General features: G+C 53.8%; 11 protein-coding genes across 11 annotated transcripts; 5 read left to right on the plus strand and 6 right to left on the minus strand.

Annotated features, from left to right (window-relative positions):
- The first annotated feature begins 234 nt into the window (after positions 1-234).
- BJX68DRAFT_65279 (Alpha/Beta hydrolase protein) lies at positions 235-2,694 on the plus strand. The gene is made up of 8 exons (XM_071049558.1): positions 235-597; positions 642-1,150; positions 1,201-1,255; positions 1,311-1,715; positions 1,764-1,905; positions 1,961-2,083; positions 2,129-2,293; positions 2,344-2,694. The coding sequence occupies exons 1-8, from the start codon at positions 466-468 to the stop codon at positions 2,625-2,627; spliced, it is 1,815 nt and encodes a 604-aa protein (XP_070899912.1). The 5' UTR covers positions 235-465; the 3' UTR covers positions 2,628-2,694.
- Positions 2,695-2,727: 33 nt separating this feature from the next.
- Positions 2,728-4,483, minus strand: BJX68DRAFT_235469 (Zn(II)2Cys6 transcription factor). Its single transcript, XM_071039887.1, has 2 exons — positions 3,189-4,483; positions 2,728-3,119 (listed from the first exon to the last, which is right to left on the minus strand). Exons 1-2 carry the CDS (start codon positions 4,301-4,303, stop codon positions 2,762-2,764), a joined length of 1,473 nt encoding a protein of 490 aa, XP_070899913.1. The 5' UTR covers positions 4,304-4,483; the 3' UTR covers positions 2,728-2,761.
- Positions 4,484-4,583: 100 nt separating this feature from the next.
- On the minus strand, positions 4,584-6,835 carry BJX68DRAFT_65371 (uncharacterized protein). Its single transcript, XM_071049560.1, has 4 exons — positions 6,136-6,835; positions 5,838-6,088; positions 5,710-5,793; positions 4,584-5,662 (listed from the first exon to the last, which is right to left on the minus strand). Exons 1-4 carry the CDS (start codon positions 6,619-6,621, stop codon positions 4,783-4,785), a joined length of 1,701 nt encoding a protein of 566 aa, XP_070899914.1. The 5' UTR covers positions 6,622-6,835; the 3' UTR covers positions 4,584-4,782.
- Positions 6,659-7,512, minus strand: BJX68DRAFT_65364 (uncharacterized protein). The gene has a single exon (XM_071049559.1). The coding sequence runs from the start codon at positions 7,413-7,415 to the stop codon at positions 6,702-6,704; it is 714 nt and encodes a 237-aa protein (XP_070899915.1). The 5' UTR covers positions 7,416-7,512; the 3' UTR covers positions 6,659-6,701.
- Positions 7,513-10,059: 2,547 nt separating this feature from the next.
- BJX68DRAFT_65379 (uncharacterized protein) lies at positions 10,060-11,278 on the minus strand. The gene is made up of 2 exons (XM_071049561.1): positions 11,005-11,278; positions 10,060-10,947 (listed from the first exon to the last, which is right to left on the minus strand). Exon 2 carries the CDS (start codon positions 10,929-10,931, stop codon positions 10,188-10,190), a length of 744 nt encoding a protein of 247 aa, XP_070899916.1. The 5' UTR covers positions 10,932-10,947; positions 11,005-11,278; the 3' UTR covers positions 10,060-10,187.
- Positions 11,279-13,542: 2,264 nt separating this feature from the next.
- On the plus strand, positions 13,543-14,876 carry BJX68DRAFT_235475 (uncharacterized protein). The gene has a single exon (XM_071039888.1). It carries the CDS (start codon positions 13,789-13,791, stop codon positions 14,596-14,598), a length of 810 nt encoding a protein of 269 aa, XP_070899917.1. The 5' UTR covers positions 13,543-13,788; the 3' UTR covers positions 14,599-14,876.
- Positions 14,877-16,428: 1,552 nt separating this feature from the next.
- Positions 16,429-16,788, plus strand: BJX68DRAFT_265904 (uncharacterized protein; the record flags this gene model as incomplete). The annotated part of the gene is made up of 1 exon (XM_071045347.1): positions 16,429-16,788. One exon carries the CDS (start codon positions 16,429-16,431, stop codon positions 16,786-16,788), a length of 360 nt encoding a protein of 119 aa, XP_070899918.1.
- A 1,653-nt stretch (positions 16,789-18,441) lies between these two features.
- On the plus strand, positions 18,442-20,352 carry BJX68DRAFT_275146 (FAD binding domain-containing protein; the record flags this gene model as incomplete). The annotated part of the gene is made up of 5 exons (XM_071047781.1): positions 18,442-18,597; positions 18,659-18,978; positions 19,056-19,387; positions 19,472-20,211; positions 20,254-20,352. 5 exons carry the CDS (start codon positions 18,442-18,444, stop codon positions 20,350-20,352), a joined length of 1,647 nt encoding a protein of 548 aa, XP_070899919.1.
- A 294-nt stretch (positions 20,353-20,646) lies between these two features.
- BJX68DRAFT_275147 (SDR family oxidoreductase) lies at positions 20,647-21,691 on the plus strand (the record flags this gene model as incomplete). The annotated part of the gene is made up of 3 exons (XM_071047782.1): positions 20,647-20,848; positions 20,882-21,191; positions 21,242-21,691. The coding sequence occupies exons 1-3, from the start codon at positions 20,685-20,687 to the stop codon at positions 21,689-21,691; spliced, it is 924 nt and encodes a 307-aa protein (XP_070899920.1). The 5' UTR covers positions 20,647-20,684.
- A 228-nt stretch (positions 21,692-21,919) lies between these two features.
- BJX68DRAFT_265907 (glutathione S-transferase family protein) lies at positions 21,920-22,901 on the minus strand (the record flags this gene model as incomplete). Its single annotated transcript, XM_071045348.1, has 3 exons — positions 21,920-22,656; positions 22,714-22,822; positions 22,869-22,901. 3 exons carry the CDS (start codon positions 22,899-22,901, stop codon positions 21,920-21,922), a joined length of 879 nt encoding a protein of 292 aa, XP_070899921.1.
- A 595-nt stretch (positions 22,902-23,496) lies between these two features.
- On the minus strand, positions 23,497-27,198 carry BJX68DRAFT_275149 (uncharacterized protein; the record flags this gene model as incomplete). Its single annotated transcript, XM_071047783.1, has 10 exons — positions 23,497-24,486; positions 24,537-24,926; positions 24,979-25,247; positions 25,309-25,354; positions 25,409-25,545; positions 25,599-25,635; positions 25,693-25,769; positions 25,834-26,192; positions 26,242-26,841; positions 26,891-27,198. 10 exons carry the CDS (start codon positions 27,196-27,198, stop codon positions 23,497-23,499), a joined length of 3,213 nt encoding a protein of 1,070 aa, XP_070899922.1.
- Between the last annotated feature and the right edge of the window lie 342 nt (positions 27,199-27,540).

The raw sequence follows: 27,540 nt of genomic DNA on the forward strand, positions 1-27,540 counted from the left end.
ATTCGGTGGCCATAATACGCACAAATTGCCTCGAATAAGCCTCGGGCCTACTCTAGACCTCTTGGCTCTCGATTCCGACCTAGAGAGTTACCTAGCATTGGCGCAGATGAAACTCCCGGAGACGCACACGCAACCCTTTCTCGTTGCCCGCAATGTCGTCTCATAGCCGATGCCGTAGCCCAGGACCAATACCGCAATATACCTATTATTAGACAGTCCCAGCGAAGTGCTCTGAAACTGCCATGCATGTTCCTGAGGCCCCATTCTGGCAACCCACCTAACCATGTTCGGTTAGTGCTAAGCGAGGAACAATGTGAACCAATTGACGGCAGCCTAAATCTCGCCAAAGGCTAACCCAAAGGGGGATCCACCACTCTATACAAGAGGAAATCGAAGGGCATAAATAGCTGCGCTCACCCTGGGTATTCAGAAGCTGAAGCAGAAACAGAACTTCAACCGCTCAAGATGCAACTCCGGTCTTTCCTTCCCTTCCTCATCTCGGGGGCCCTCGCAGGTTCACATTGTGCGGTCCCACATGATGGGCTCAGCACGCTTTCCTCGGAGAAGATCAAGGGTGCGAGTATTTCATACAAAGAGGTGGGTGCCCATCCTGATTATCGTCCCAGTTGCTAACAGATCAGACTTTGATTTGCACCCTCGATGACATCAACGCCTACACCGGCTACGTCCATCTCCCTCCGAAGCGCACCGACGCCCTCCCGCACTGGAGGAACCTCTTCTTCTACTATGCCAAGTCTACCTCCAAGTCCAACGCACCGTTGACCATCTACCTCGGCGGCGGCCCCGGCGCATCCTCCATCGGCGCAATGGCAACAGGAACGGGGCCCTGCAACGTAAACCCCGACTCAAACAGCACCTCGCCGAACCCGTGGTCATGGACAGCGGAGTCGGATATCCTCTGGATCGATCAGCCGGTTCAAACGGGGTTCTCATATGATGAGCTCACGCCTGCGACGATTGATTACTCGACTAGTGCAATTACGCTGATCGAGGACGGGCAGGATGTGCCGGCTGTCAACGCGACGTTTAATGTCGGGATCTTTGGGTCGCAGGATTTCAATGGGACAGCGAACTCGACGACGAATGCGGCGGCTGATATGTGGGGGTTTCTGCAGGTTTGGTTGAATGAGTGAGTGACCTCCTCCCTGATACAATAGACTGCACGACTGACATGAGCAGATTCCCCGAGTACAAATCCCACGAGAAGAATAACATCCACATCTGGACCGAATCGGTACGCCCGTCTCCCATCCTCATGCACACATACCAGAACCGACTGACAGCGACAGTTCGGAGGCCGCTACGGCCCAACGTATACATCCTACATCCTGAACCAAAACGCTAAACCCCACAACGGCACATTAGACGGGGTCTCGTCCCCCTCACAGATCAAGGTCAAGACGCTCAGCATCCACAACGGATGTAGCGATGTCATCACCCAGGGCAACTTCTATCCCGAGTTCGCCTATAACAACACGTACAATGTTCAAGCCATCAACGAGGAGGAATATCTTTTGGCCAAGGAGAATATCGTCAAGGAGGGAGGTTGCTTTGATCTCGTTGAGCAGTGTCACGCGCTAGCCGATGCGCTGGATCCAGAGAATCTGGGGAATAATGCCGAGGTCAATGCTGCGTGCCTTGCGGCTGATAATTACTGCTATCAGAATGTGCTCGGGCTTTATGCTCTATCTGGAGTGAGTCGGCCGGTGTTGAGATGTTGATTTCCAACTAACTGAGAAAAGCGCGACGTGCATGATCTCGCTGCAATTCCGACAACCACACACCCGGCCCCGTATGCGGATGGATTCTTCAATCGACAGTGGGTTCAAGAGGCATTGGGCGGAAAGGTGAACTACACCAGCAACTCCAATGCCGTGTACAATGGTATGTTTATCGCATTTGCTTGTCCAAAAGAGCGTCTCGGCGCTAACAGTCGTAGCATTCGGAATGACAGGAAACGCCCTCATCACTCGAACCAAGGCAATGGACGAGTTTGCCTCGATCATGGCCCAGGGGGTCAAGCTTAATCTCGTCTATGGAGACCGAGACTACGTTTGCAATTGTACGTAGTCTTACCTTGGTCGAGAAGAATCGCTAACCATGGCAGGGCTCGGTGGTGAGAATGTCAGCCTCTCGATCGACCATAAAGATGCCGCTGCATTCCATTCAAGCGGGTATGCCGATTTGACCACGAACAGCACACATATTGGTGGTGTGGTCCGCCAGCAGGGAAATCTCTCCTTCACCCGGGTCTTCGGGGCGGGGCACGAAGGTAAGACACGCAACTCAGCCTTACGACATAGATGACCTAACCCAGAGCAGGACCCTCCTACCAACCGGAAACATTCTTCAGGCTGTTCTCCCGGATTATGCGCTCGAGGGACATTGCAACGGGAGAGGTATCCCTGGCAGGACCTCAAGGTGCCAAATACCGGACTCGCGGGCCTCAGTCGTCGTTCCACATCAAGAACATTCTCCCTGAACCAGCAGTTCCCATCTGCTACACTCTCAGTATGGCGACAACGTGCACAGCGAACCAGCAGGCGGCGTTGATGAACGGGACAGCGGTCGTCGAGGACTTTGTCGTTCAGTGGCCGACGCTATAGAAGGCGACGGTATCATATCCTTTGTCTTCTTCCTTGTTTTTCTTCCTTTTCTTCTTCTTCTTCTTCTTCTTCTCCTTCTTCTCCATATCCAAAGTGTATTGTTGAGTTTAGTTTACATAGATATTTGAATTCTATCACTGTTGAAACTCGAATCGCGCCCCACCGTCATCATCCAGCACCGCACTGACATTCCGGACCCTCGTTACTAACTTTATCCCCGATCCCTCATATCCAGATGCCGGTGTACCACTACTGCCATCAGCTCCGAGACAATCACCCGTTGCTGCCACTGTTCCCTCCTCGATCTCCATAACCCGTCGACAAACCTCTGCGGTAACAGTTGAATCCCACATAATCTCCCGCCGCGGATACTCCGCAAGCAACCTGATCGCTCTCCGCCGAATCCGCGGCTCGCGACATCGGACGCCGGCCATGTACAATGCTGGGATGACGCCGATGCTGAATCCGAACTTTCGCTTTTGGCCGGATGGCCTGTATAGACGGACCCATGTATTAGCTTTCATGCTGATAATGTAAGATAACCTGTAGAGTATGACGTACCGTGACCGCCCCAGATACCTTTCAGCCAAGCTGACAATTGTTTCGAACTCCGGGAAGAAGTCATCCCACGCCTCTTCAGGCGCTGTTCCCGGTGCCATGGCGACGCACATGTGTGCGACCATGTGCCAGATGTGTAGCAGCTCCGCGTCCATCTCATCCGTTGGGAAGTGGCCTTGGGGGTCATCCGGTGGAAGTGGTGTCGGACTCGTCAGGCGGCTTTCGTCTTCCGGCGCAGGGGGGAGATCAGGTAGGGCTTCCATTGCCTCGGCCATGTCGAGGTGTCGGTGGAAGATGTGGTTTAGGCGCGTGTCGATCGACATGGGCGCGGCGGACCCAGATTGGGACCTGGGAGCAGGGACTGATAGTTCCACTGTAAGTGGTCTCGGGGCAAATACCCGCTCCGTCGGCTTCTTCTCGCAGAGCGTCTCGTACATCGCTGTACCCAGCAATTCGACAACTTGGTTGTCTAACCGGGTGAAGAGAGCGATCATGGCTTCGCGGGAGAGCAGCGCCCATCGCGTCTGCGCGCCGCATTGCCGGAGGAGATCAAGGCCGGACTTGATATGCACGACGGCGGATCTGCGACAGCCTCGTAGACCCTCGTAGCATGCAAACAGAACACAGCAGAGAAGCAGCGTCTCGGTTGACGACGGGGCGGCCGACGGACTCTGCAGCAGATGCAGCGCCTTGCCGTATTGAACCATGGCCAGCTTCCCCAGTCTCGCCCGCGTGTCCGGGTCATCCTCATACTCGTAAATCTGCTGGGCCGCCCCAAAGCACACAATCGCATGCGTGAACGCGCGATCCATCTGCGCAGCCTGCAGAATGGCCCGCGAGAACTCGAGCGGAAAACACGCCCGGCTCTGCGCGAGGAAGAACTGGAAGCAATTCCTCTCGGGGTCCGCAGCAGGATACACCGGGGTCGAGGGCGTGTACATGATCATGCGCATCGCAGGCGCGGCCTTGACCTGCGGCGCATATCCCTCGCACGGTCGCTTGCCCGCGGTGCATCGCTGGCAGGACGGTTTGGCCTCGTCGCATTTGATTCGGCGGCGGCGGCAGGTGATGCAGCCTGTTTTGACGCGGGAGGAGTAGGTTCGGACATTCTTGACCATGGTTTGTGATTTGGAATTGATACAAGTTGAATGTCACGCTGTGACACGGCTGGGCGCGGGACAACTGCGTCTGGAAGGGGCCAAATCGTCCACATCCACATGTGGCTTAGATTCGCTAACCTGATCCAGATAGCGTCGTGCTCGTCAGAAGTTAATCTCATTGGCCACTTGGGAAATGCCTCGCTCGTGGGATGATCGACATTCGATTGCGAGAGCGGGATTGCCTCGTCGTTACGGAGTACGAGATAGTAGATACTTGCGCAATTGCAGCGAAAAGAAATGAAAAAAGAATGTCGAGGAAGGTATCGTCATTATGCAAATGGATATCTGAAGGGGTATTACAAGAAGTATAAATAACATCAAAGTCCTCATCCATCCATGGCCCAGGTGGTGTCAATCTCATGTTCATTAGGTTGGTTGGTTGGTGCACGCCGGCAGAGTATATAGTCTGATCAGGTAGAGCGAAATAGATAGTAGATCTATACAATATCCGCCCCCGACCGCAGCGTCTCGGATGAATCGATCGAGATTCGCCGCTGCGACTTGATGAACTTGGGCCACGTGTTTGTCAGGACGAGGTACTTGATGCTGTTCTCCGCGTCGTCAAAGACGCCCGCCGTAAACGACTCGGGGATATCCCCGCAGTACTGCGCGCGGTCTTTGATCGCCGAGACGGAGCTCTGCGAGAATTCAGAGTATGTGGGTGAGGGCTGCGAGTTGAAGTCAAAGGTGGCCTTGTTGAATGGGGTGGCCGGGTCGGCTTCACCCTGGCCGCTTTCGGCACCGTAGAGGATCTTGGCGGGGACTTCGAAGATGCTTTCGAGCTTGCGCAGGTCTTGCGAGGAGATGTTGACGGGGAACTCGGCGTGGCGGACGCTGATGAATTCGGCGTAGATGTAGAGGGCCTGGTTGAATGAGTCGCGGATGGCATCCTTGGCGGCTGCGTCCTTTTCACCAGCGCCGTCTCTCAGAGCTTGCGGGACGGCGCTCTTCCACTCGGCGACACTGGTGAGGAAAGCGACATTCTCACCGGAGAAGTCGTGGAGGGCGGAGAACTTTTGTAGCGGAGTGGGGTTGCGGTCGAGGACGTATTCGAGGGCGCTCATGTTGAGGATGCTCTCGCGCGAGCTGTTGGTCGTCTTGACGGAGCCGTTGGTCGATTTCCAGCCGGACATCATGGACTCGACCATGGTGGCCGTTGACCCGAGGGACTTTTCGTCGCCGCCGGCGCCCTTGGTCCGCTTCTCCCACTGGGCGATAGCGTCGAGGGTTTCTTGACGGAGGGAGTTGTGGCGCATGACCTCCCAGCAGGGGAGGAAGATGGTAAAGACTTCGATAACGAGGATGGAGGCGCAGATCCTGCACCAGTTAGATGGAAGCAGTAAGATGGATGAGGAGATGCATACCATTGAGGAGGAATCCAGTACTTGTTGACAACCTCCATCGCTGGAACATACATGGCGATGAGCCACATGGGGGTAGCAGGAAGACTACACAGTTAGCGACGTCGTCATCCGCGAAGGGGGTTACTCACCCAGCAATCGCACAGGCAATGGTCTGGAGGCGCCAGCCCTGCGTGTCGTGAATGTTACGCGACCTCCACAGAATGATAGGAGCGACGATCCAGCACCAAAAGACCTGCGAGAGCACGCCGGGCCACCATTCCCAGCCACGGCCCTGCTCCGCCTTTTGGGCCATGGGGGGACCGTGGACTTCGGTGCCGGGGATGCCCCAGGAGCTGTGGAACTTTTTCGAGATCAACCACATCAGGACGGTGAGGAAGAGCTATCAGGTTAGTCCAGGGCAGCAGCCATTGCAGAAGCGGGATGTACCTGAATAGCCATGGCAATTCCAACCAGAATAACGACCCGTGTAGTATACGCAAGACGACGGAACCGACCGATGAAACCGCCCCGGTTGCTAGAAGGCGCATCGCCCGAGCGACTACCATACGGGGCAAATCGTTTCTGGAGCTTGGCGACGTGGAGAAAGTACGTGTTGGAGCCATAGAACAAGGCCATGCCGCACGGCAGGTATGTGCCCATGATCCAGTACTGGGCATCGCCGGGCATGAGGGCACCCATCATGGTGCCAAACTGAACGCTGGTGTAGTACAAATGAAGAAGGACAATGGCAGAGAGCGAGAGACCGAGACTGCGGATTCGGAGGACGGGGGTGTCGCGGCGGACGATGAGATAGGCCATGCCGAGCGCGACGGCGACGGTCCAGACGGCGGCCCATGTTGCCCACCAGATGCTGACGGGGCTGTAGTCGGCGACCGGCTTGGAGTCGGCGGTGATGCCGAGTTCTGACCCCATGTTGGGTGAAATTGCTGAGAAAGGGCTAAAGGAGAGTGATGAAGTTGGGTAGCGCTGGTCAGCAAACGTCAGTCAAGGCGTCACGACCGTGGGGGACTGGATAATAAAGGAATGAACGAGTCCGAGCGGCAGCAGGAGCAAACACTGGGTGCCTGGGGGGTGCACAGGTCATTTAAGTAATGTCGCTGTCTGCATCCATCTGCATGCAGGTGTGCACGATGCATGGCCGATCGAGGCACGAGCAAACCCACCGTCAAACCCACCGGCCAAAATGGCCCGCGGACGGCCTGCAGCATCAGAGATGCAGAGTGCATCTCAATCAGCAGCACTATCGACTTGCGGTTGGGTGCGAGATCGTGCGCCGGCTCGTTGGAGCAAATGCTGATCAGCAGCACTATTGATTGATGGTCTAGTCTGATTGGGCCCGGATGATTTATGGATTCCCCACTGTTCGCCTGCAACAGGAACCGTGGGATTTGTGCCGTCTTGGAACCTCCACGACGATCCAGTTGTCCGACCAAGGAACAGAACCTGCTCGGGTCGAGTCCACTGTGACGCCAGTTGTGTCTCTCATTAACCCCAATTGGCCCACGCTCCGATTCAAGATTGCCAGGGGCACACAGCATCCCCACCAGAGCCCGACGGCGACCACTGCAATTCCCCAGATCAAGCATCAAAGCCGATTCTGCTGTCCGTGGTTCGAGACAGATCATCCTTTGGTTCTTCCTCCACGGATCGAGGTTGTTTATATCGTCGACAGACTGCATACAACGTCCATATCGAGATCGTGTCATTATGTGTCAATCAAGCAGATGAACATGCTTCTCAGCAGCCTCGGCCCCGATCTTATCACAAGGCGACGCAATCTTGAATGAACAACGAATCATCTCTGCTCCATCAACCCACTCTCATGCGCTCCAACCCGCCGACATTTAACTTCGATAGTTGGCTGCGCGTTAACCTAATTTCACTGAGGCAGAACGGCCGACTCATTGCATCTGATTAGATGATCCTCTCCAATTCCTCCGGTGACCCGGATGTAACTGATGTAACCAAATGACCCCTTTGTCGCTGAACGGCCAAAATATTCGCCACGAGGGAGCTGGAACCCCAGAGAAACAATAGCTCGAGATGAGAACCAGATTTCGTTTCATGATCGTGGCGATTGGGGTTTTCCCAGGTTGGCCAATGCTCGAGGACCCCGGAGCTGCTTCGAATAGCTGAAGAGCACGCAATAATAGAATTGTATGACTCGCCGTTGTAACTATTGCAGTCCAGCCAGTCTGCCCTGCCTATTCAAAGCATCACCTAACAAGCCATAACCACCCGCTAAGATGCATCCAGGCACGATAAACATCGCCAACCTGCAGGGCAGCGCCCGTGCATCTCCACTGATATCGGCCTGCTCTTCCGCATCACACACAATGGTAACTGTGCCTTGCAAGAAACAGATAGTGCTCAATAGCGAAGCCTTAGCGGCTGGCTTGCGCCACCCGGTTGGGTTACCGTGGAGTTAGGCGCGATCCGGAGAGACACACTATTGCCTGGGACCACAACCAGAACCCTAATGCGGTCCAAAGTCGTTTCTTCGGTCCTCGGATGCTGCAAGCTAATCGGCGCCAGCGGCGCCTCGCAACGTCGGCCGGATTGGGTCTGTGAGAAGTTTGGTTCAGGTACCGGTGAATGGTCCAGATCGCCAGAGCTCAATAAGAGCTTCTCGCCCACGACTCTGGTGCCGAGTTACCTAAGACGGCTCCGCTTTCTGCAGACTTTGCTGCGCTAGTATATCTTGAGTATATACCGTGTCGATGCCTGAATGACGTTACAGAGTGGTAGGCTTGAAGGCCCTGGAGACTCTACCATCTTCAGCGTCTAGAATGAGAGTCATCAAGCTCCCTCACCTGATCGTTATTCTTCACATCATCGTGCCCCTGAGCTAACCTGGAACCACACGTCTGGAGCGGTATCCCCGCATTGTGTGCATTGCACATTCGGGCTCCATCGGCGTCCAGTCCACAGCCACCCACAGCACGGTCCACAGTTCCTCACAGAACTGCGCAATGTCCTACAGTAGCTAGCGTCGCACTGCTAATTGGAGAACGTCGGCGACATTCCGAACAATACGTTGAAGCTACAACAAGTGCTGAATCTGGCGAGGTAGGCAAATAGTCAAGTGTTGGGTAGGCCCTTGCGAGAAAAACACTATTCAAGTACAATCGTGTTGAGAGACAGCAATCACGAGGCATGAAGCTCTTTTGGCGTTTGTCAGCTGGTAGGCGGTGCTGAAGCTCAGATCAATCTTGCATGTTGTAGACGAGGACTGTACGGACAAAAAGAAATAAAGAATTACCGAGTCTATCTCATATTGATGTAGACAGGATGTCGAAGGGAAGAGAAAGGTTCAGAGTGATTGTGAGGTGGTGGGTCACCCTCATTTCTTCCCCAGCGTGGATATATATTTCAACTGGGAGCGTTGACAAGGGCCCAACGATTCGCGAAAAGACAGCCATTGAGCGCAGTCCTATCCTACCAGTACTACACAATAGAATGCACATGGAAGAATATATTCAGACTTGTGGATAATGATTCGCAGTCCAGTCGATGGATGAAGCTGTTCGAGGTTGTCTACTGCGGCTCTCTGGCGCGTCTAAGTCGCCGATCACCAGCGACTGTTATGCGCATGTAACAAGCTCACGATCCAACGATCGGAAGAAAAATCTTAAACGAGCCCAAAAATGAGACTCGCGAGCGACCGTTGGAAAATCGCGAGACTGAAAAACCAGCGCCAAGAACGCGAAAAGTCCCCCGCGTGAGCCTGCAGCGACAGTCGAATCCTCCTGCAGTCTGCAAGCTGAAGGAACGCAAGGCTTGCGATCGAACTCGACGATAGATCGATTCTGAACATTGCGATGTTTGATCCGGCACTGCCGACCGACAGATTCAATAATGGGACGATCCTCAAGCCTCGAAGCAAACAGCTTGGCAGCCCTGCGGGCGCACAGCTCAAAGTACGTACCGCAAAAAGTGGTCCTTCTCCGCCTCGACCGAAGGTCCGAAGCGGCAACGGTCAATAGAGTCGAGCCTACTCGAGGCTGATCTCGGCAGGAATTACTTCGGCAATGACATGCACGAGCCCGGAAGCCTTATCGAACGGCCGACCGCGAATCAGCGACGGCGGAACCATGGTTTCTTCTTCGTGGCTCTCCGCATTTCGACGTGTCACAGCGACTCAAAACTGGGGCGGGCTGCCCACATTCCAGACAGTCCAGGCCGATCGACCATTGACCAAGCATTCGCTATCAACCGGCTAGTGCACAACGCGTTGTTCTTTCTTTGTTCTCGGGCAATCCAGACCAACTTTGATGCAGATCGCAAACCTGCTTTCAATATCACCTGCGGCCAAGACCAAGACAAAGAATTGAGACAGAGCTCGAATGGCAAAGGGAGCCGAAGGCCAATCAGGGCAGCGGTCTATTATCTAAATGGCTGGCTAATCTGCCTGCATGTACTGGCAGGGTCAAGGGAAACAAAAATTAAGAAATTAGGAAGAGATACATCATGAAGAATCAATACTGCCGCGAATGTCGCGTCGTGGGCAGTTCCACCGGCCCGCTATGTTTGCCCTCCATCTCATGCACCGCCTGCGCCGGCGGCATGACCGGCATTCCATACGCCTCGACGAGAACGGGCTTTGTGTCTTCGCCGATGATCTGCTCCGGATGGGCCGACTTGCGTCGTCTGAAAAATATGAACCACACCAGCAGTGCGATGATGGCGCATCCTCCGACCGCTGCCCCGACGCTGATTCCGGCGATGGCGCCTGTGCTTAGCCCATCGCTGCCTCCGCTGCTGATTGTGTGGTTGTTGCCGCTATTGGCTTCGCTGGATTCGCCGGTCGTGGTGGGTGAGGTATCTGTGCTGGTTGATGATGTCGAGGATGTGGAGGAAGATGTCGACGACTCGGGCTCGTCCAAATCAAAACAGTTCCCAAACATCGGCTGGCACCCCGAGCCGCAGTACGTCTTGTCCCCTCCGCAGAATCCATTCGTCGAACAACAATCCCCATATGTGCTTCCCTGGCAGGTAACATTGCTCGTGAGGGTGGCGCCGCAGGATCCTGTCCTGCTGATCGTCTGGACGCTCGCGTCGTTGCAGGTGCCGAACTCGAGCTGGCATCCTTCGCCGCAGTAGGCGTCGGTCTTGCCGCAGTAGCCCTTGACCGAGCAGCAGTTGCCGAATTCGGAGCCCAGGCAGGTGGCGTTGCTGTCGGAGTTGGAACCGCAGTTTCCGTCGATGCTCGTGGCGCTCATGGTGATCTGTCTATCGCTGCAATGGCAGAGAGGTTAGCGCAGAGAGGAGGACGAGAGTTCAAGCAAGTCGTACGAATCGTATCTGGCGTTCAGTAGTATGAGGTGCGTGAATGGAGAATTCCTTTTCCCAGGGTCTCTTTCAACTTGCGAGTTTTCGAGATTGGGAGAAAATCATGAAACAGACGCCTCGCCTTGTGGGCACGGTCGCATTTTTGGGGTGAAAGGGTTCATGGTAGGGGGATGGTGAGAAAGCATCGCTAAGCGCTGGCCCCGAGCGAAGGATTGCCTTTTCTCCAGAGAAGATTGCAAGGCGTCCTCAGCCGCAAACGAAGGCGGCCTGGCGCGTCGATGATGGACATCGAAATCGCCTGATTGGGCAGCGAGGGCTGCAGACACTCTCGAGGGTCGTGGCAGCAATCAAGACGATACGGCGGAGGCTCGCGGCGTAATATCTTAAATCAAACCGTCGGCGCTTCGAAGCCAGGCCAGAGGGTGGAGTGACCCTCTGATTGGGCCACTCGTAAGGGTTCTACCTTTCTTCAGGCGTGGCTTGGCTGGACGCCCGAAGTGCCAGAGTTTTACCGTCTCAACGGCCGTCATTCTTGCTCCTGTCGAGAAACGGAAAACGCCGCTCCCAATGCAGCAGCATGTGTGTGCTCACAGACTGAATCTCCTGTGTACGACTCGGAGTTGCCCTTCGAAAATGGAGGGGCAGCTGGGTCTCTGTGACTCAGACTGCGCAGGGAAAAGGAGTCGAGGTGGGGACTTGCGCTTGGCAGGGCCTCGACCAGTCCAGTCCACCTCTCAAGGCTGAAGAAAACCAAACCAACGGCGCTTGCCCGGCCTCTTCAGCACGAAATCTGTCGGGAAAAATCATCCGACCAAAGAGAGCGCCTATCGCCCCCACCGAATCCTGCTATGGGTTAAGCTGCCTTCAAGTGTTGGGACGATGAAACAGAAGCCTGGAGACTCCAGAATGACGGAGATTCTTCATGTGTCCCGTCGGATTGCCAATCGGACCCTGCAGGAGAACAGATGCAAGTGGCACAACAGCGAGATGTTCGGAAATTATATGCTACACTGGTATCACCTTTGCACAACCCTCCACGCACCGGGCTTTACGTGGCATCCCCAATCTGCAGAGACTGGCAGGCAAAGGCACCTTGTCCCAACCTCCAGCCGCCGTTGACAGTGTCGGGCGCCTTAACCTCTTCCACTGCGTATGCGGTATCAACATGAAAGCCACAAATCTGACCCCAGTTCACTGGCACAATCGACCGTGATCGCGAAGGAGGAGAAAACTGTGCTTATGGATCGCGGCTCGTAAGCGTGCGACGACGAGGAGGGGCCTGGTCCAGAGAGCTACAACCATCCACCTCCTTCTCTTTTTGAATAATCCCCCACGCTGGTTGAAGGATGAGATTATATCACCTCGTTTGTCAAGTTGGCAAAGTTCGCTTACAGTCTTGTATCGCAAGGCGATATTGACAATGTGATGGGCAAGCGTCTGCTCCCACGACTCTACCCATCCGGCTTTATCTTCCTTGCGCAATTCGCAACGCGCTATAGACCCCGATTGAAAAAATCAAGGCGGTCCGGTTTTCGAAACGCGGGAGTTCTATCGCTTGATCGAACTATGCTCTGCAGATGAGATCAGACCTGTGAGACTTGAAAGTGCAGTTCCTAGGGGACGGCCTGCGTTCCGCATAGCCTCAGGGAAGTCCAGGGCCTCGGTCAAAAGCAGAGCAGAGATACCTGCAAGCCATTCCCATACCCGGCAGGAGCTTCGTATTCTATCTTCCCCGCCTGCCCTTTTCTTTCAGTCTATGAATTGAGGCATGGTGTCCCGAGGCACGGTCAATTCCTCGAAGATAAAATGCTGATGTGGTCGATATCACCATCAATAGGCAGTGCCTCGATAACAGCACCTTTTATTCAGAGTTGTCTTTGATGTCCGGCTGGGGCGATCAATCCGCCACCACAATGTGGTCCTCTTGAGTCCTCGCGGTGGGCAATTGAGGCTGTACCTGGAAGGTCAGACGTAGAAATGACGAGCAGTGTGGTGACTCTGAACTCTGTGGTAGCGCAGAAGCATTGGATTTGAGTTCCCCAGACGATCATCACATTAGCCTAAATCGTGAGTAGCGCAGTGTCACAGAGACAAGGAGACGTTTGGTGAACTGAAAATAGCCGGCCCAAGACGAGGGCTTGCATCATTGGCTGCAAGTTGCCGACGGTGTTTTTGGGACATGAAACTCCATCAATCACCCGGAGCTCACTCCAAACTCCAAGCGCATATGCGGGGTGATCGGCGGGGAAGACCCCTCAGAATCAAGATCTGCCCGGACTATCATCACCCGCTCGGTAAAGCTATGGGCCGACCCTTGGACCCTGTAGGGCTATAAAGAGGAAAGAGAACGGGGCGCGCAATCGACCCGTGAGCAACTCCACACGACCAGTCACACAAAGGATGTATTTCGCCAACCTTCTTGCCGCCGGACTGGCGGTTCTCCGGCTGACCCAAGCCTGCAAGACCGACGAAGACTGCAGTCTGAACGGTATATGTCGCCGTAGCCCACCAGCACGCGGTTCCAGTCCTTCCAGATCCAAAGTCTGCCACTGCGACGCGGGCTGGTTCGGCGATGACTGCGGCCGTCTCGATCTCGCCCCAGCGTCCAAAACCAACGGGTACAACCACACAACCGCAACGGACCCAGCCCACTTCGGCCCGCATGGCAACTCCTCCTGGGGCGGGCAGATTCTACAAGACCCCGACGACCCAAAGCTATTCCACCTCTTCGCTTCGCAGTTTGCCGACGGCTGCGGTCTATCAGGCTGGAGACCGAGCTCGTTTATCATGAGAGCCGAGTCGAGGAGTGGTCCCCGGGGACCATATTACTACGCAGACGCCGTCAGCACGCCGTTCCGACATAACCCATATATATTCTGGAGCCCTGCAGACAAAAAGTATCTTCTCTACGCCACGGGCGCGGACGCCCCACCGGCAGAGCGATGTCGGAGTATCAGCTACACGCAGTGGCCGAATAACATCTCCGTCTCGAGTGCAGAAAGTATTCGTGGCCCTTGGACGCCGTGGAAGCTCATCCTGGCTTCTACCGAGCCGCACTCGACGAATCCCGCGCCGTGGCCGCTTTGGAGTCCCAGAGACCGCTCGCACAAGATTGCGCTTGGGGTTGAGGATGTGGCTATTTTCACTGCTGACAGGTGGGATGGCGAGTACGAGCAGGTGTACACGCCTACATGGAACACCAGCGAGTGGAGTCCAACCTGGACAGAGGATCCGTTCTTGTGGCGCGACAAGCGCGGCAACTGGCACGCGCTTGTCCACTGGATGATCGATCTAGTCGAGCACGACGGACAGAAGTTCCCGCGAGTCGGGGCGCACGTATTTGCGAGGGAGTTGACGGGCCCCTGGCATTTCAAGCAGCAGGAAGCGTTCAATGCGACTGTTTACTTTGAAGATGGGACTGTGCAGACGCTGAAGCGGAGAGAGAGGGCAAAGATCTTCTTTAGTGACGATGGCGAGATGACGCCTCTGTACCTGATTAATGGTGTGCAGGAGATGGGTCAGAACTCGCTTAGCTCAACCTTTGTCCAGCCCATTGGAAAGAAGTGGAGGGAGTATGAACGAAGACTGGGGTACTAGTTCTTATGTTGGGATTGCACTGTGCTGGTTGTATACGAGATTGGCTGGACTTGGCTACTGTTTTGAATACTGCATAATCCAATGATCCCATGAGCATCACTTGCAGGCCAAGACTGGCTAAGAGAAGGTCGGAATGGACGGCTCCAAATTCGAATCAAATCGCTGTCTAGTGGCCTAAACAAGGACGCCTTCTCACTGCGCGGAGCATAAGTTGTTGTTGTCGTGGACAAGATAACCGCTACGGACTTAGAATATATGGGCATGTTCAACCATCAAGGGTAGCGTCTAGTCAATGGGTTACCTTTGTGCAGCCCTTGATCTCTCCAAACAAACCAGCATTGTATTCCCGAGGACCGGCCAGTCACGGCCCATGACAGTGCCGAGGTATCCCCACCGTCATACACTGCCAGATGTTGACATTCAAACTCGGTCCATCGAAACAAACCCACGACGCCCACTTCCTCCTGCTCGGGAGCGATGTCTTCTGACCGTCTCTTTGTAGCGATATAGCTTGGAAGGAATCATTCGAAGCGGGGTGAGGCGACAGATGCTTCTTGGGCCAAGGACGCTGGAGCAGATCCACGCAATGTTGGCAGAGTTAGGAAATACTTATCCGCGAGGTAATCTGGGGGCCCAAGTTCACAAGGCCTGGAATAGCCCAATAGACGTTTCCATGGACTCTACTCTGGGTGGCACCCAACCCAACCCATAGGGTATTTTTCTGGTCAGTGGCCATAATAGCCTGGGCCAAAAAGACGAGGATTAGATGTCTGCCTCAGCAAGATGTATTTCTAACCTTTGTAGCAATGGCTATTATCCTGACCCACTGGGTGAGTGTGGGATCCAGGGCGATCTTATACGCCCCTCTTGTGCACGAAACCTACCGATTTTCGGCCCAGGAGACTGATGTAGATGTCTCAGATGGTAACCCCGCTTGGCTGTTCGGGAAATGATCTGCAGTTAACTTAAGACCCCTGCAGGAACTCTCGGGTGGCGGTCTCTATCCGACGAATAATATCAGAGCCTGGCACCACATGCTCTCGCCAGACAACCTTGGCTGAACAACTTGAAGAAGAAGAGTCCCTATAGGCAGGAAGGATCTTCCCCCAGATAAACATATAGAAACCGCGTATCAATGCACCTTTTGAGGCAGATCTTTACGTTCCACACTCATCATTCTACCCAACCTCTCAGTCTGCAAAACTAATCAACACCCGCATGGTTTGGTCCTGAATCTCTCGAGATTCGTCTTACTGTCACGGTGGAAGACTCAAAAGGTTATTATATTAATACGAGATCTTGCTGAATAGCTGTGCCATTCATTCGTCTCAAGCTCCCTGCCCCATAACTATATCCAGAAGCACTTTGTGAATACGAGGCAATGCTACCTAGTTTGTGTTGTCTATTCGCCTCCAGTCAACGAAGCCACTGCCAAGTCCAAGAGCGCATTATGAATACGAGAGAATGCTCTCCTGTTGCTTGTTCATTCGCTTGAACTACTTCAATCCGGTGCCCAAAACGGAAATCCGCGGCGAGGAGAGAAGATGGGACACAACTATGCACTTCTCAAGATCTGGAAAACCACTGGTATGGGCTCATGCCAGAATCATTGGGTAGGACCAAATATCTCAAATTGTGATAATGGCAGTAATCGAGGTTCGCGAAAAGCTATATAAGAGGAGGGTCCATCTCCAAAAATTGAGCTCTGTCTCCCAAGCCAGAACATCAGGAAAGAAAAGATCTGTCAAACTACAGTCCAACCAATGTATGAAAAACCCCTCCCAATTCCTTGCCGCTTGCAACCGACTGATTCCCATCCCAAGTGCCAAAATGAAAATCTCAGCCCTCGCACCCATCCTCGCCCTGGCGCTCGCCCCCTCCGCCTCAGCATGGCGCGTGTACTTCTACCAACTTCAAAACGAAGAGGGCCCATACATCACCAACAGCGGCCCCGGAGGTACCGGCTCTCGCTGCCACAGCGTCGGCAGCCTGAACCAGAAGATCTCGTCCATGAGATACTATTCCGACAACGCAGAGGGCACGACGCGGTGCTGCATTCAGCTCTTCGATAGCCCCGGATGCGAAAACTTTTTGGGCCAATCGTTTTGCAGGAACCAGTTTGTCAACTTTGATGACATTGGCATGGACAATGATGTTAGCTCCTACAGGACCGTTTGCAATCCTCTTTAGGCGGTCGGGGCCTCGACGTGATGATCCTTTTCTCGCGTGGCTTTAACACAGTCCTCCTGTTGCTATGTGAAGGACCCATGGACACTGCTAGGGAGGTGTGAGATCGATTCTGGATATTGTTGGGAGATTTAGTACCTTGCTTGTATTTACTAAACGACCCAATCAAACTACTGCTTCTCTCCACTAATGTGTAAGTAAGTATTGCAGGCTGAGCACTAGGCACACGGCACCTCTTGCGTTGAATACTAGTACTCGCTTCGTAGTTGACTGCAAATTCCCTGCTAGCAAGGACCGAGCACATAAGGCGAGGCGATTAGGGCTTCTCCGTCCACTTGGGCAGGTTTCAGTCATAAGAAGTTTACTTTTAGTATGGTTCCTGACGAACAGGACAACCATGTTGTATGTCTTTAGGTTCATATGCATAGTTCCTTTTCTCGTATGCCAACACATCTCGTAATACTGGTCGCGAGTGGTCGCCTCACAGGAACTACAGCCACGAACTTCTAGATGCCGAACTGCAGCTACTAGTATGCTGCCAACCATAATATCCAAGTGCCAAAGCGGGTTACTCACCATTTATATCCCTAGATTGCTTGTTGATTGTTGAATAAGCATCTAATGACTTCACACCTAGACTTACAAGGCTCAAGACACGCAGAAATGGCCCTGCTGCACTGAAGATCACAAGCATGACGACAGATAGCATTTCCAGTATGAACCATTTACGTACGCTGAATCCTCCAAGAGGTATCGGATCAGGCAGCCTTGGAACGATACTGGAGTAGCAAGGAATGGGCGGTCTTGTGTAGAGATCTTCCAGTCCCCTTGACTAGCACTAGCTCACGAGCAATGTCCAAAAATGCCACGGTAGCACCAACTGGCCAAAAGACAGCGGATGGAACCTCTCGGACGGATTGCGTTTACATGGAAGGCCTTACCATTTTGTCCGAGAATTGCAGTCTAGCCAGGCCACCAGGCTTGGGGGCCGTCAGCTTAACCGCATCCGCATTGGACTTTGAGCGGGGGGCCGTCTTGACTGGTCAGCGGAAAAGGAAGCGTTATGTCCTAGGCGTCTTACGTGAGCGTGGTGCGCTTATAACCTTGGAAGGTTGTGGAGGCTGAGCCTCTCAGGCCGCAACGGCGCCGAATCCTGGGCCAGGCCCAGCCATCTCGGAGGGTGGCCGAACACTGACTAGCGGAAGTTCCCGCGGGTGTTATTAGAGCCTTATCAAACTAATCGTGCTAGCTTATATTTCGCACTCAATCACAGAGATAATCCTGTAGTGCTGACGGATGGACGCCTACCAGGATTCATCAAAGCTTCAGCTGGGGCGACGGGCGGTGCCCATCGAAAGGATTCGCACAGCTGAAAAGCCAAAGTAAGGCCCACCGTTCTGGGTAGAAATTGAGCAAAGTATATATCCAGGGACATCCAGCGAGCGAAGAGATGACAAGCTGCTGACACCCCCCTGATCTTCGCCCAAACCCAAACCCCAAACCGCCAGCATCATGCACCAGCACCTCCAATACGACACGGATGTCCTCATCGTGGGCGCTGGCCCTGTAGGCATGCTCCTTGCATACCAGCTGGACCGGCTCGGCATTTCATGTCTGCTTGCTGAGCGGAACCTCGAATCCACAAAGTGGCCGAAGATGGATCTCACCAACTGCCGGAGCATGGAGATTCTGAGGATGCTCGGCCTGGCAGATGATTACCGCGCACAGGTTGATGCCGTAGGTGCTGATGCGAATTTCGACTCCATCTTTGTTACGAGTCTGGCTCCGGAGGGACGGTTACTCGCTGACTGGGTCTGGGGATAATCCTGTCTACGCAATGCCCCGACGAACGCAAGCTGATGAGCGAGTGCAGAAAATTCCCTCGGTCAACGAGCAACGCGAGTACATTAGGATGCACAATGACGGCACACAGCCTGCAGAACCAGGTCAGCGATGCTCGCAGATTGTATTCGAAGCCTGGCTCAAGGGCATCGTCATCAAAAAAGAGAATGTCACGGCGAAATTCGGCTGGACATACGTCGGCCATGTCGAAACGGACAAGGGAGTGACGGCCACATTTGTGGACGGTACCGGGACCTCGCATGTTGTTCTTGCGCGCTATCTGGTCGGCTGCGATGGAGGAAGCAGCAGGGTGAGAAAGTGTGCTGGGATTAAGATGCTTGGCGGTCAAATGTAGGATTCCCTACCCTCCCCATGTCAGGATCTACTATCCTCGATTACCTGCTGATATCTGTTGGTATTTTAAACAGGCCCGTCCGCTTCTACCTCGTGCACTTCCGCTCCGCCGACCTCGCGCAAAAACTAACGTTTGGCCGTTTCTGGCATGGGATCCTAGTCGGTACCGGGTTTGTGATCGATCAAGACGAGAAAGATACCTTTACCGCGCACTATCCCCTACCTGATGCAATGGACGAAAATTTGGACCCCCGTGAAGTCGTTTACAAAGTGCTAGGAGGATGTCTTGGGAGATGGCCGATCAAGATCGACGAGGTTCTCGTTCACAGCGAGTGGCAGCCGAGTTTCAGTGTGGCTGAAAGCTATTCAACCGAAAAGGGGCGTGTGCTCCTTGCCGGAGATGCAGGTACGGGCCTTCCTTAGCTCCTATGATGCTAGACTTTGCTCTTACCTGCCAAATACTCCGGAAGACTAGACTAACCCTGGGCAGCTCATAGAAATCCACCCCATGGCGGCTACGGCATGAACAGCGGGGTGGTAGACGCGATTGACCTTGGCTGGCGACTGACGGCGGTACTCAGGGGTTACGGAGGGGAGGGACTCCTCAAGGCGTACGGGGACGAAAGGCGCCCGATGATGATTCGTGCCTTGCAGCGATCCCACCGCCACGTCATTGAACATGTCGTTCTAGGAGGCATGTACAACCAGGTATGGGAGAGCTTGGTGGGGAATACATCGGAGGCCGAACAAAAGCATGCATTAGCCTCGATTAGGGACTATATAGCAATCTCGGGACCCGAAACCCTGGACCGCGGGATTGAACTCGACTTACGGTATGATCACTCGCCCTTTATCTTTCCAGACGGCACCCCGCCGGTTCCTTGGGAGGTGAAGAGCTACCAGCCGAGTACTCGGCCGGGCTCTCGAGCACCGCACGTCTTCCTGAATGATGGAGTGACGAGCACGTACGACCTCTTTGGCCGGGAGTGGACTTTGGTCCATTTCTCCGAAGAGGGCGAGGACGATGGCGCTACCACATTGAAAGATACAGCGGAGGCAATGGACTTACCGCTGGAATATGTTGTTCTCAGAGGGGAAGACAACGTCCGGCGTATTTGGGAGCGGGATCTTGTCCTAGTGAGGCCTGATACCCATGTTGCCTGGAGAGCGAACAAAGGACCGGCAACCCGAGAGGAAGCAGAACATATTCTCCAGGTTGTTGCGGGGAAAGTGCCGTTTTCTGGGCATGGCACGTCGGATGTCCTTGCTCAGGCAGAAGATGAGTTTTTGAAAACTGCAGAGTCGTTCACTGGGAATACTGACGGTGACAAACCAGGAATTGCGGGCGAGGGGGACAGTTCCTTTGTTTAGGTGGTTGGGGGTTATGCATTCAGGGAGATTCAATATTCAAGGCCTTGTAACGAATATCTCGTACGAACAATATAAGCGGAAGACCTTCCTGCCCCTGGGCGACACCAACAACATAATATATCTTGATAGTCTGCCTAACGGATTTATAATATACCTTACTACGGCCGGACTATGAGCCGTAGCCCACAAGCTCGTCAGGTCAGAGGCCCGCTCCAGCGAGCCCTCCGTCGAAGAGGTAAAGAGGATCCGAGGATCCAACAATGGCCATCGCCCTGGTGTACCCAAGATCGGAAACTGAATTCCAGCAGCCAGCAAGTAGCCTATCTGCAGCCATGGACCTCTCACACCTGCCCACAAACCACTTCGCCAAAGTGACTCAGTTCACCAATGACCTCTACCGCGATGTCTATCCGTCCATTGACCCATCAGGAGCAGCGCTCAGCCAGGAGGGAAAGGTATCCTCATTACAGGCGCCAGCTCGGGTATCGGGCGATATGTAGGTTGCGGTAGCATGGTTAGCCCTGTGCAGAAAGCTGACGAGGAGACGGATACAGGGTCTCGCTGTTTCCTTCGCCAAAGCTAACGAAAAAGCCCTGATCCTTGTGGGGCAGAACAAGGAGGAGCTGGGGGACGCCGCCATGGATATCCAGGCGATTAGGCCAGGGGTCCAGATCGACATCAGGTTGCTCGATATCAGCAGCGAAATTCAAGTCAAAGACGCCTTTATTGACCTTCAAAGGACCTACTCGAAGATCGACATTCTCGTGAACAACGCCGGATTTGGCAACTCGCTGCTCCCGATTACCGATATCCCGGGAGAGAAATGGTGGTATGATTTTGTGAGTGACCCACGGGAAAGCGTTACTGGCACGCTCTAATACAAAACTAGCAAGTGGTCGTCAAAGGCACCTTTCTCATGACGCAGCAGTTCCTACAGCTAAACGACAAGGCGACAGGCCTGACTATCATAAACATCACCAGCGCAGCGGCTATAAACGTGACTCCAGGTCTATCAAGCTACTCCCTCTCCAAGCTCTGCCAGATACAGCTCCAAAGCTTTGTTCGCGCAGAGAACCCTCGTGTCCGCGCCGTCAGCCTGCATCCTGGAATGGTAAAGACCGAAGGCATTCCGCCTGCATTCCACCATTTTGCGCAAGACACGTTCGAACTGGTTGGCGGTGCCGCGGTGTGGCTGGCATCTGATCAAGCGCCGTTTATGGATGGGACGTACATGTCTGTCAACTGGTGCGTAGATGAGCTCATTGCACGGAGAGACGAGATTATCGCGAATGGGCTATTGGAGGTAAGACTACGGGGCGAGTTTAGCCACTTTGAGTAGTCGCAGACTATTACTGCAGGATCCATGCTGGATTCACCCTGACAGCCATTGATGAGGATGATGGTACTCAACTAGAGGGTCCGCGGCCTGATGAGGCTATTGCGGCAGAGAAGACAGTACACTAAGGGAGATCATCACCCTCTTGAAAAGGGAGCTGGATTCGATACACAGGTACTATCTTGGCCGTGGCAAGAATATCACTATCAGGTAAATATGTCAAGACTGACTCTAGTGGAGAGAAGGATAGCACTCCTTAAAAGGCTCCCTCTGGCTAATATTCGCCCACCACTCTTTGATCCTGCCGCCGATCTGGAATTCTGGCACGGACTGTTGAATAAGGTTCTCCAAACGGCCAAAATCATTAAGGTCTTGCCCTCCTGCACCCCACATGGCATGTGCAAGCCAAGGTGCAATATGCAAGTCAGCTGCTGTAACCCCTGAGCCCACTGCATACGGCAGGACGAGTAGCGAGTCGAGATGATCGAGACCAGCCGCAAAGTCGCGGTACTGGGCGTGTGTCCGTTCAAAGAACGTGGTATGCTCAGGTGACAGGTCGCTAGTGTATAGCCCAAGAAGAGCCCCGTTTTCAGCGGCTTTGCGGTCATAGAACGGGTGGGTTGGATCCTTGGCGCGGTACTTTTCCAGCACCGCCTGGCGGTTGGATAGGAACGTCATCCATGGACTTTTCTTCTTTTCGGCCAACTCCTCGTGGCTGCGTGCCTGAAGAAGAACTAAATTTGTGTCCGCCTGAGCCGAGTGGACGAAGTCAATCAGTTGCTGTACTCGAGCTTTGCTGGCCGAGTCTGCTGGGGTCAAAGGCGATGTGTTCGGGCGGGATCGATCGAGATATTCGAGGATCTCGACGCTATCGACTAGCGGCCTTGAAAGGGATGGTCCGACCAGCGAAGGAATGGTGCCATTCGGGTTGATCTGTAGGTAATCCGGGTCGAAATTTGCTCCTGTCACTAGTATTCATACAATGGTTAATACGATGAAACGATAGGCGTTTAGAGAGTGCTCACCTAGGTCTATGTTGACAATGTCGTACTCATCAGGTTTGTACCCCTTCTCAAGAAGGCCGAGAAGGGGCACATACGCCCACTGCGAGCCGGTGTAGGCATACAGGGTGAGCTATGCAAAGTTAGCACCTGGAAGCCGGCAGATGATGAAGACTTACCTTGTCCACCTTTGCCTTGTGAGCGACCGACATGGCGTGTGATTAATGCAACAATACGTGAAGGGAGGCGAAAAAATGGATGAGTTTCCGGAGACTCAGGAGGGGATATGTGTTCATATATGGCGGGATTGGATAAGCCTGGGGATTGCAGACCCGGCCCGAATCAGGAAATTCGTGATCGGTCATCAGGGCGGCCAAGTCCGCATTCTTCCCTTGTGTCACGTCACTAAAGCATGCGAGTCGACGCTTGGAGCTAATTACAAATTCAAAGTTGGGCAACCATCTGGGCATTGTAACTGATTTACTATTTGCAGAGATGGCAGGTGCAGTCAAGCTCAACCACCCGAAATCGCCCTTGATTGTCTAGTCTGAGGGCTACATGCGAGGCAACGCACGTGAGGAAGGAGTAAGAGTACTAGATGGATGCTTTCCAATAAGCCAAGGAGCTAAGGCTGTCGTGTGTACTTGTGCAAAGTTTCAGGATTGCATGGTCCATTTCGGGGTAAAGAGGGCTTCCGATGTTCTACAACTGTCCGATTTTCCAGCCCCAAGTTTGCTGCTAGACAGCCGAGGCTAATTTAGATTCCAGCATGCAGGCTAAAGATATTGGGTTAGCATTGTCGCAGCCTTACAAAGGCCAATAACTTACTCGAGAGTTCAAGACGACTTCGCTCCCGTCCGTGACCTGAGTCGTTGAAAGCGTGTGAGCTCCCCCGGCAGCTCTAGGATTCTGCCCAGCTGGTCTCCCCAGAGTCCCACCGGTACAAGGCACGGTCTCGCCCAGCGCTGCACGAGGGGTGCCATCTCCCTCAAAGTTATTGCCCTTGTACTGTCTCGCGGTGTTGATAAGGTGCTGCTTAGCTTGCCAGGGCACGTTGGCTGGACCGCCAATGGTCCAATCCGCAAACAGCTCCGGCTGGTTAAGATAGTAAGCGATCATGCCAGCGGTGATGGCCGTTGCCTGCGAAGTCCCCGCCGGTTCAACGGCCCAGCCGCCACCCAGGACGCCGCACTCGACGTCCGTTCCGAGGTTGTACAAAGATAGGATTCCGCGGCCGCCCGTGTCGCGATAGTTGGATGTGCGATACCGCTGCGTATCCCACTGGCTGTTGCCCACGACGACGAGGTTCGTGTCAGCCCCGCCAGCGCCGCGCGGGAGATTGGACGAAAGGTCTTTGTAAGCGTCGGTGTGGGCTGATGCCTCGTCATTCCCTGCGCTGGCGACAGTTGATATCCCGATCGACCAGTACCAGTCGAAGATGGTGTCGAAGACGTTCCTAGAGTTCGGGTCGGTAGGATCCCATCTCAGCGAGGCCTTGAGGACGCCAAAGGACATGGAGACGACGGCTTTCCCTTGCGCATTGTGCTGCTTTGCGTGGTTGTAGATCTGCATCAGAAGGAAGAACGCCCTAGACACACGGACCTGATGAGTTATGCCTCGTGGGGACACCGTCAGTTGTGCGGTAACTATCCTGGCGTCCTTTCCCATCCCGCTATATGACCCCGCTGCCAACGAGACCATGCATGTTCCGTGATTGGTTTCGGCGGCGGTCTGGGGCACGAGATTCTCGCCCTGGGCGTCTACGGCTAGCTGGTCAATGACGCGGTCCGCAAAGTCCTTGGAGTTGTTAGCGATGGGTGACTGGCAGGGGTCAAGGGGTATCAAACCGGATGGTCGTTCTGGAACCCTGTATCAACCACGTAGATAATTGGTGAAGGGCCTATGGTAAGCTCAGGCTCGTTGTAGATCAAATCGTCGAAGCTGTAGTAATTGCCCGTGAGTGCAGTATACCGGGAGACCTGGGAGAGCCACTGGAGATGGGAGGGACTGTTGGTCTGCTCAAAGAAGGCGCTTTGCGCGGTAGGATTGCCTCGTTTACGGGAATCGTCAACATGATGGGAAGCCACAGTATCATTATAAGTCGATCGCCTGGTTGCCGTTGAGGTGTCGGTGAAATCTTCAATGTCGACCAGGGCGTCAATGGACCACGAATCCACAAGCTCATTGTCGTCGAGGGCCTCGGCGGTACATTGATCTACTTCGCCAACGTACATAAACTGGAGGCACGATAGTCAGCATTTTTAATCAGCGGACATGTTCTGCACTCACGTTGGGCTGCCATGACTTGGTGAGCTGAATGCTAACAGGGTCCTTGGGTAGACCAGCGACAAAATCATTAAACTCTCCGATGGTTGTTCCCTCCTTGGTAAAGACAATGATTGTGGTGGGCGTCGCGGTAGAAGTGCAATTAGAGGTGGTTGAGGTTGTAGTCGTCGTGGTAGTTGTTGGTATGGCAGTCGTCGTAGTCGGCGAGAGAGTAGTCGTGTGGTCATCGCCGCTACCAATGAACAAGGCCAGGAGGCCTGCCATGACGGCGACTGATTGCACGCATCTCTTGTCAATTATATTTCAAAAGGCATGTCAGTGGTGAAAGCTTACAAATTCCAGTCGCAGCAGGCTTCACGGGGACTCCAATCGCTGCAATCTGAACGCCATTTAGTAACCACTTTACCGGAGAGTTTGACCAAGCTAAACTCACTGCCTTCTCTACAGTTGCTAGAGCCGATGAAACATCGATTGCAGGGGCTTCCCCTCTAGCGATGGCGTCGGCCAGGTTGGTAACGGTTTGTTCCATGTCGAGTATGACACTGGTTATCTGTAGGGATAGTGACTCCGCTATCTCAACAGTATTAGCATATATAATAGGAATAATGTAAGAGAATGCCCACCTGCACTGATGAAATCCTCGACCGCGTCGAAAGGGACCTGCCATCCGGCGTTAGTAAGCGGCATGGTCACGGAATTAGAATGTATGTGCCCTACCGACGCATCTGCTTCATTCAAGGTATCCAACTGCCTTCCTTCCTGCAGCAGTCGCTGAGCTACCGCTCTGGCGTTACCTAAAAGGTATCAAGGTCAGAACAGTACCTTACCATAACCGTTGGTACTCGAACAAGGGCATACTGATGTCTGTTTGTGCATTCTTTGCCGAAGTCTGGTCGTTCATAACCTGCAACTCGATCTCTTCATACCCATCGGCCCGCCTGACCTTGGAGGACGACGAGCCCATAAGATTCTGCAGGGCGTAAAGATGATCTTCGTACATATCGATAACCTCGCGTGCCTCCTGGACGGTGGAATTAAACAATCGAATCCCGTCTGCCAGCTCCTCAAGCGTCGGGTCCTTCCACGTCGAGTCTTCATAGATCTGGACGCGGTTTCCACCACCACAGGTTTGACCAGGGTTCCCGGCGCAAGCCATGTTGCAGTCGCCCTTGTTCTCCGAGACACCTTTGTGGATTGTATTTCCCACGAAACATTGACTACGCAAACCGTTAGCCTGGTCTCGGTCATTGGGATGTGGTAACTCACTAGCTGTATTCAACACCGGCATATCTCCAGGCACCCTCCTGAGCAAGCTCGACACATTTCTCCAGCGTCATTCCAGACGAGCCTTGACTCTCGGAGGAATCTGCAGCGAGGACCCGCGGACTTTCAGCATCTGCAAAGCAGCCTATAAACGAGAAGGGACCCGAGTTCACCACGATGGTGGGCGTGGGCGGAACTGTAGAGGTTGTAGATGTTGTCGAGGTAGTCGTCGTAGTAGTCCTGCTTGTAGTAGTAGTAGGTACTTGGGTCGTAGTTGTGGTAGAAGTCGTCTTGGTGGTGGTTGTCGTAGTAGCACTGGTCGTTGTTGTTGTGGAAGTTGTAGTTGTAGTTGTCCTACTCGTGGTGGCGGTTGTCGTGGTCCTACTAGTGGTAGTCGTAGTCGTGGTCACAGGAGGAGGTACTGCAGTCGTCGTCGTAGAACTTGTTGTCCGGGTCGTGGTGGTTGTCGTCGGATTCGACCCAACGCACTGGTTATCACCACACTTCTGGCCTGGACCGCAGATGTTGCATTGCTTGCCAATACTGCACTTGATGCTCGGGAAGTCACAGCAGACGGCGGCAGAGTTGTAGCAGTTTCCATGGCTTGATCCGTTAGTACTGGGCTCTTTTGCATCCAGTTCGTATCACTTACCAGCAGGAACCACTACTACATCCCACGGCCTCAAGGCTCGTAGGATTCAGGGCACACCACTTGAGACCCGGCGGCGCGCAAGCAAAATTCCCCTCAAAGTTCAGACACTCCTCGCCATTGGGACACTTTAAATCGTCGGGGCAGCTTTGCTGTTGGCAGAAGAACCCGTCTGGACAAGACGGATCGCTCGAAGAAGCCGCACGGCGCACGTTTTTCGGAATCGACAAGGGCCGTCGCAGGGGAGTTGCAGAGCAAGCACCCAAGAGCGCCACTGCATATAGCAGCGCGGCGATGCGAGTCTCCCACATTTCCTGGCGTAGTGCGCAGTACTCTTTGCAGAACAGGATATGCAAGGGCTCTCAACGCGCGCCTGGAAATACGCACGACACCTTATATTTGCCCTACACCCGATCGGCGACGAATACCCGATTTGCCTATGCTAATTCAGTAGTAGCGTGCCGAAGCTCCGGCGTTGTTGCAGCATGCAATAATTAGGGCTGTCAGCCGCAGGGTTTGTAAGCTCACTCAGCTGACCGACTGTGTACCTTTCCTTACAACTGGTCACCGACCCCGCTGCCTCGCTGAAACCGAGCCAATGAGCTTGACATTACCTTCTTCAGCTTCATATTTTGCAACTCCAGAAAGATCAG

Source organism: Aspergillus pseudodeflectus (assembly GCF_044049435.1).
Source record: "Aspergillus pseudodeflectus strain CBS 756.74 chromosome Unknown BJX68scaffold_17, whole genome shotgun sequence".
NCBI lineage: Eukaryota > Fungi > Ascomycota > Eurotiomycetes > Eurotiales > Aspergillaceae > Aspergillus > Aspergillus pseudodeflectus.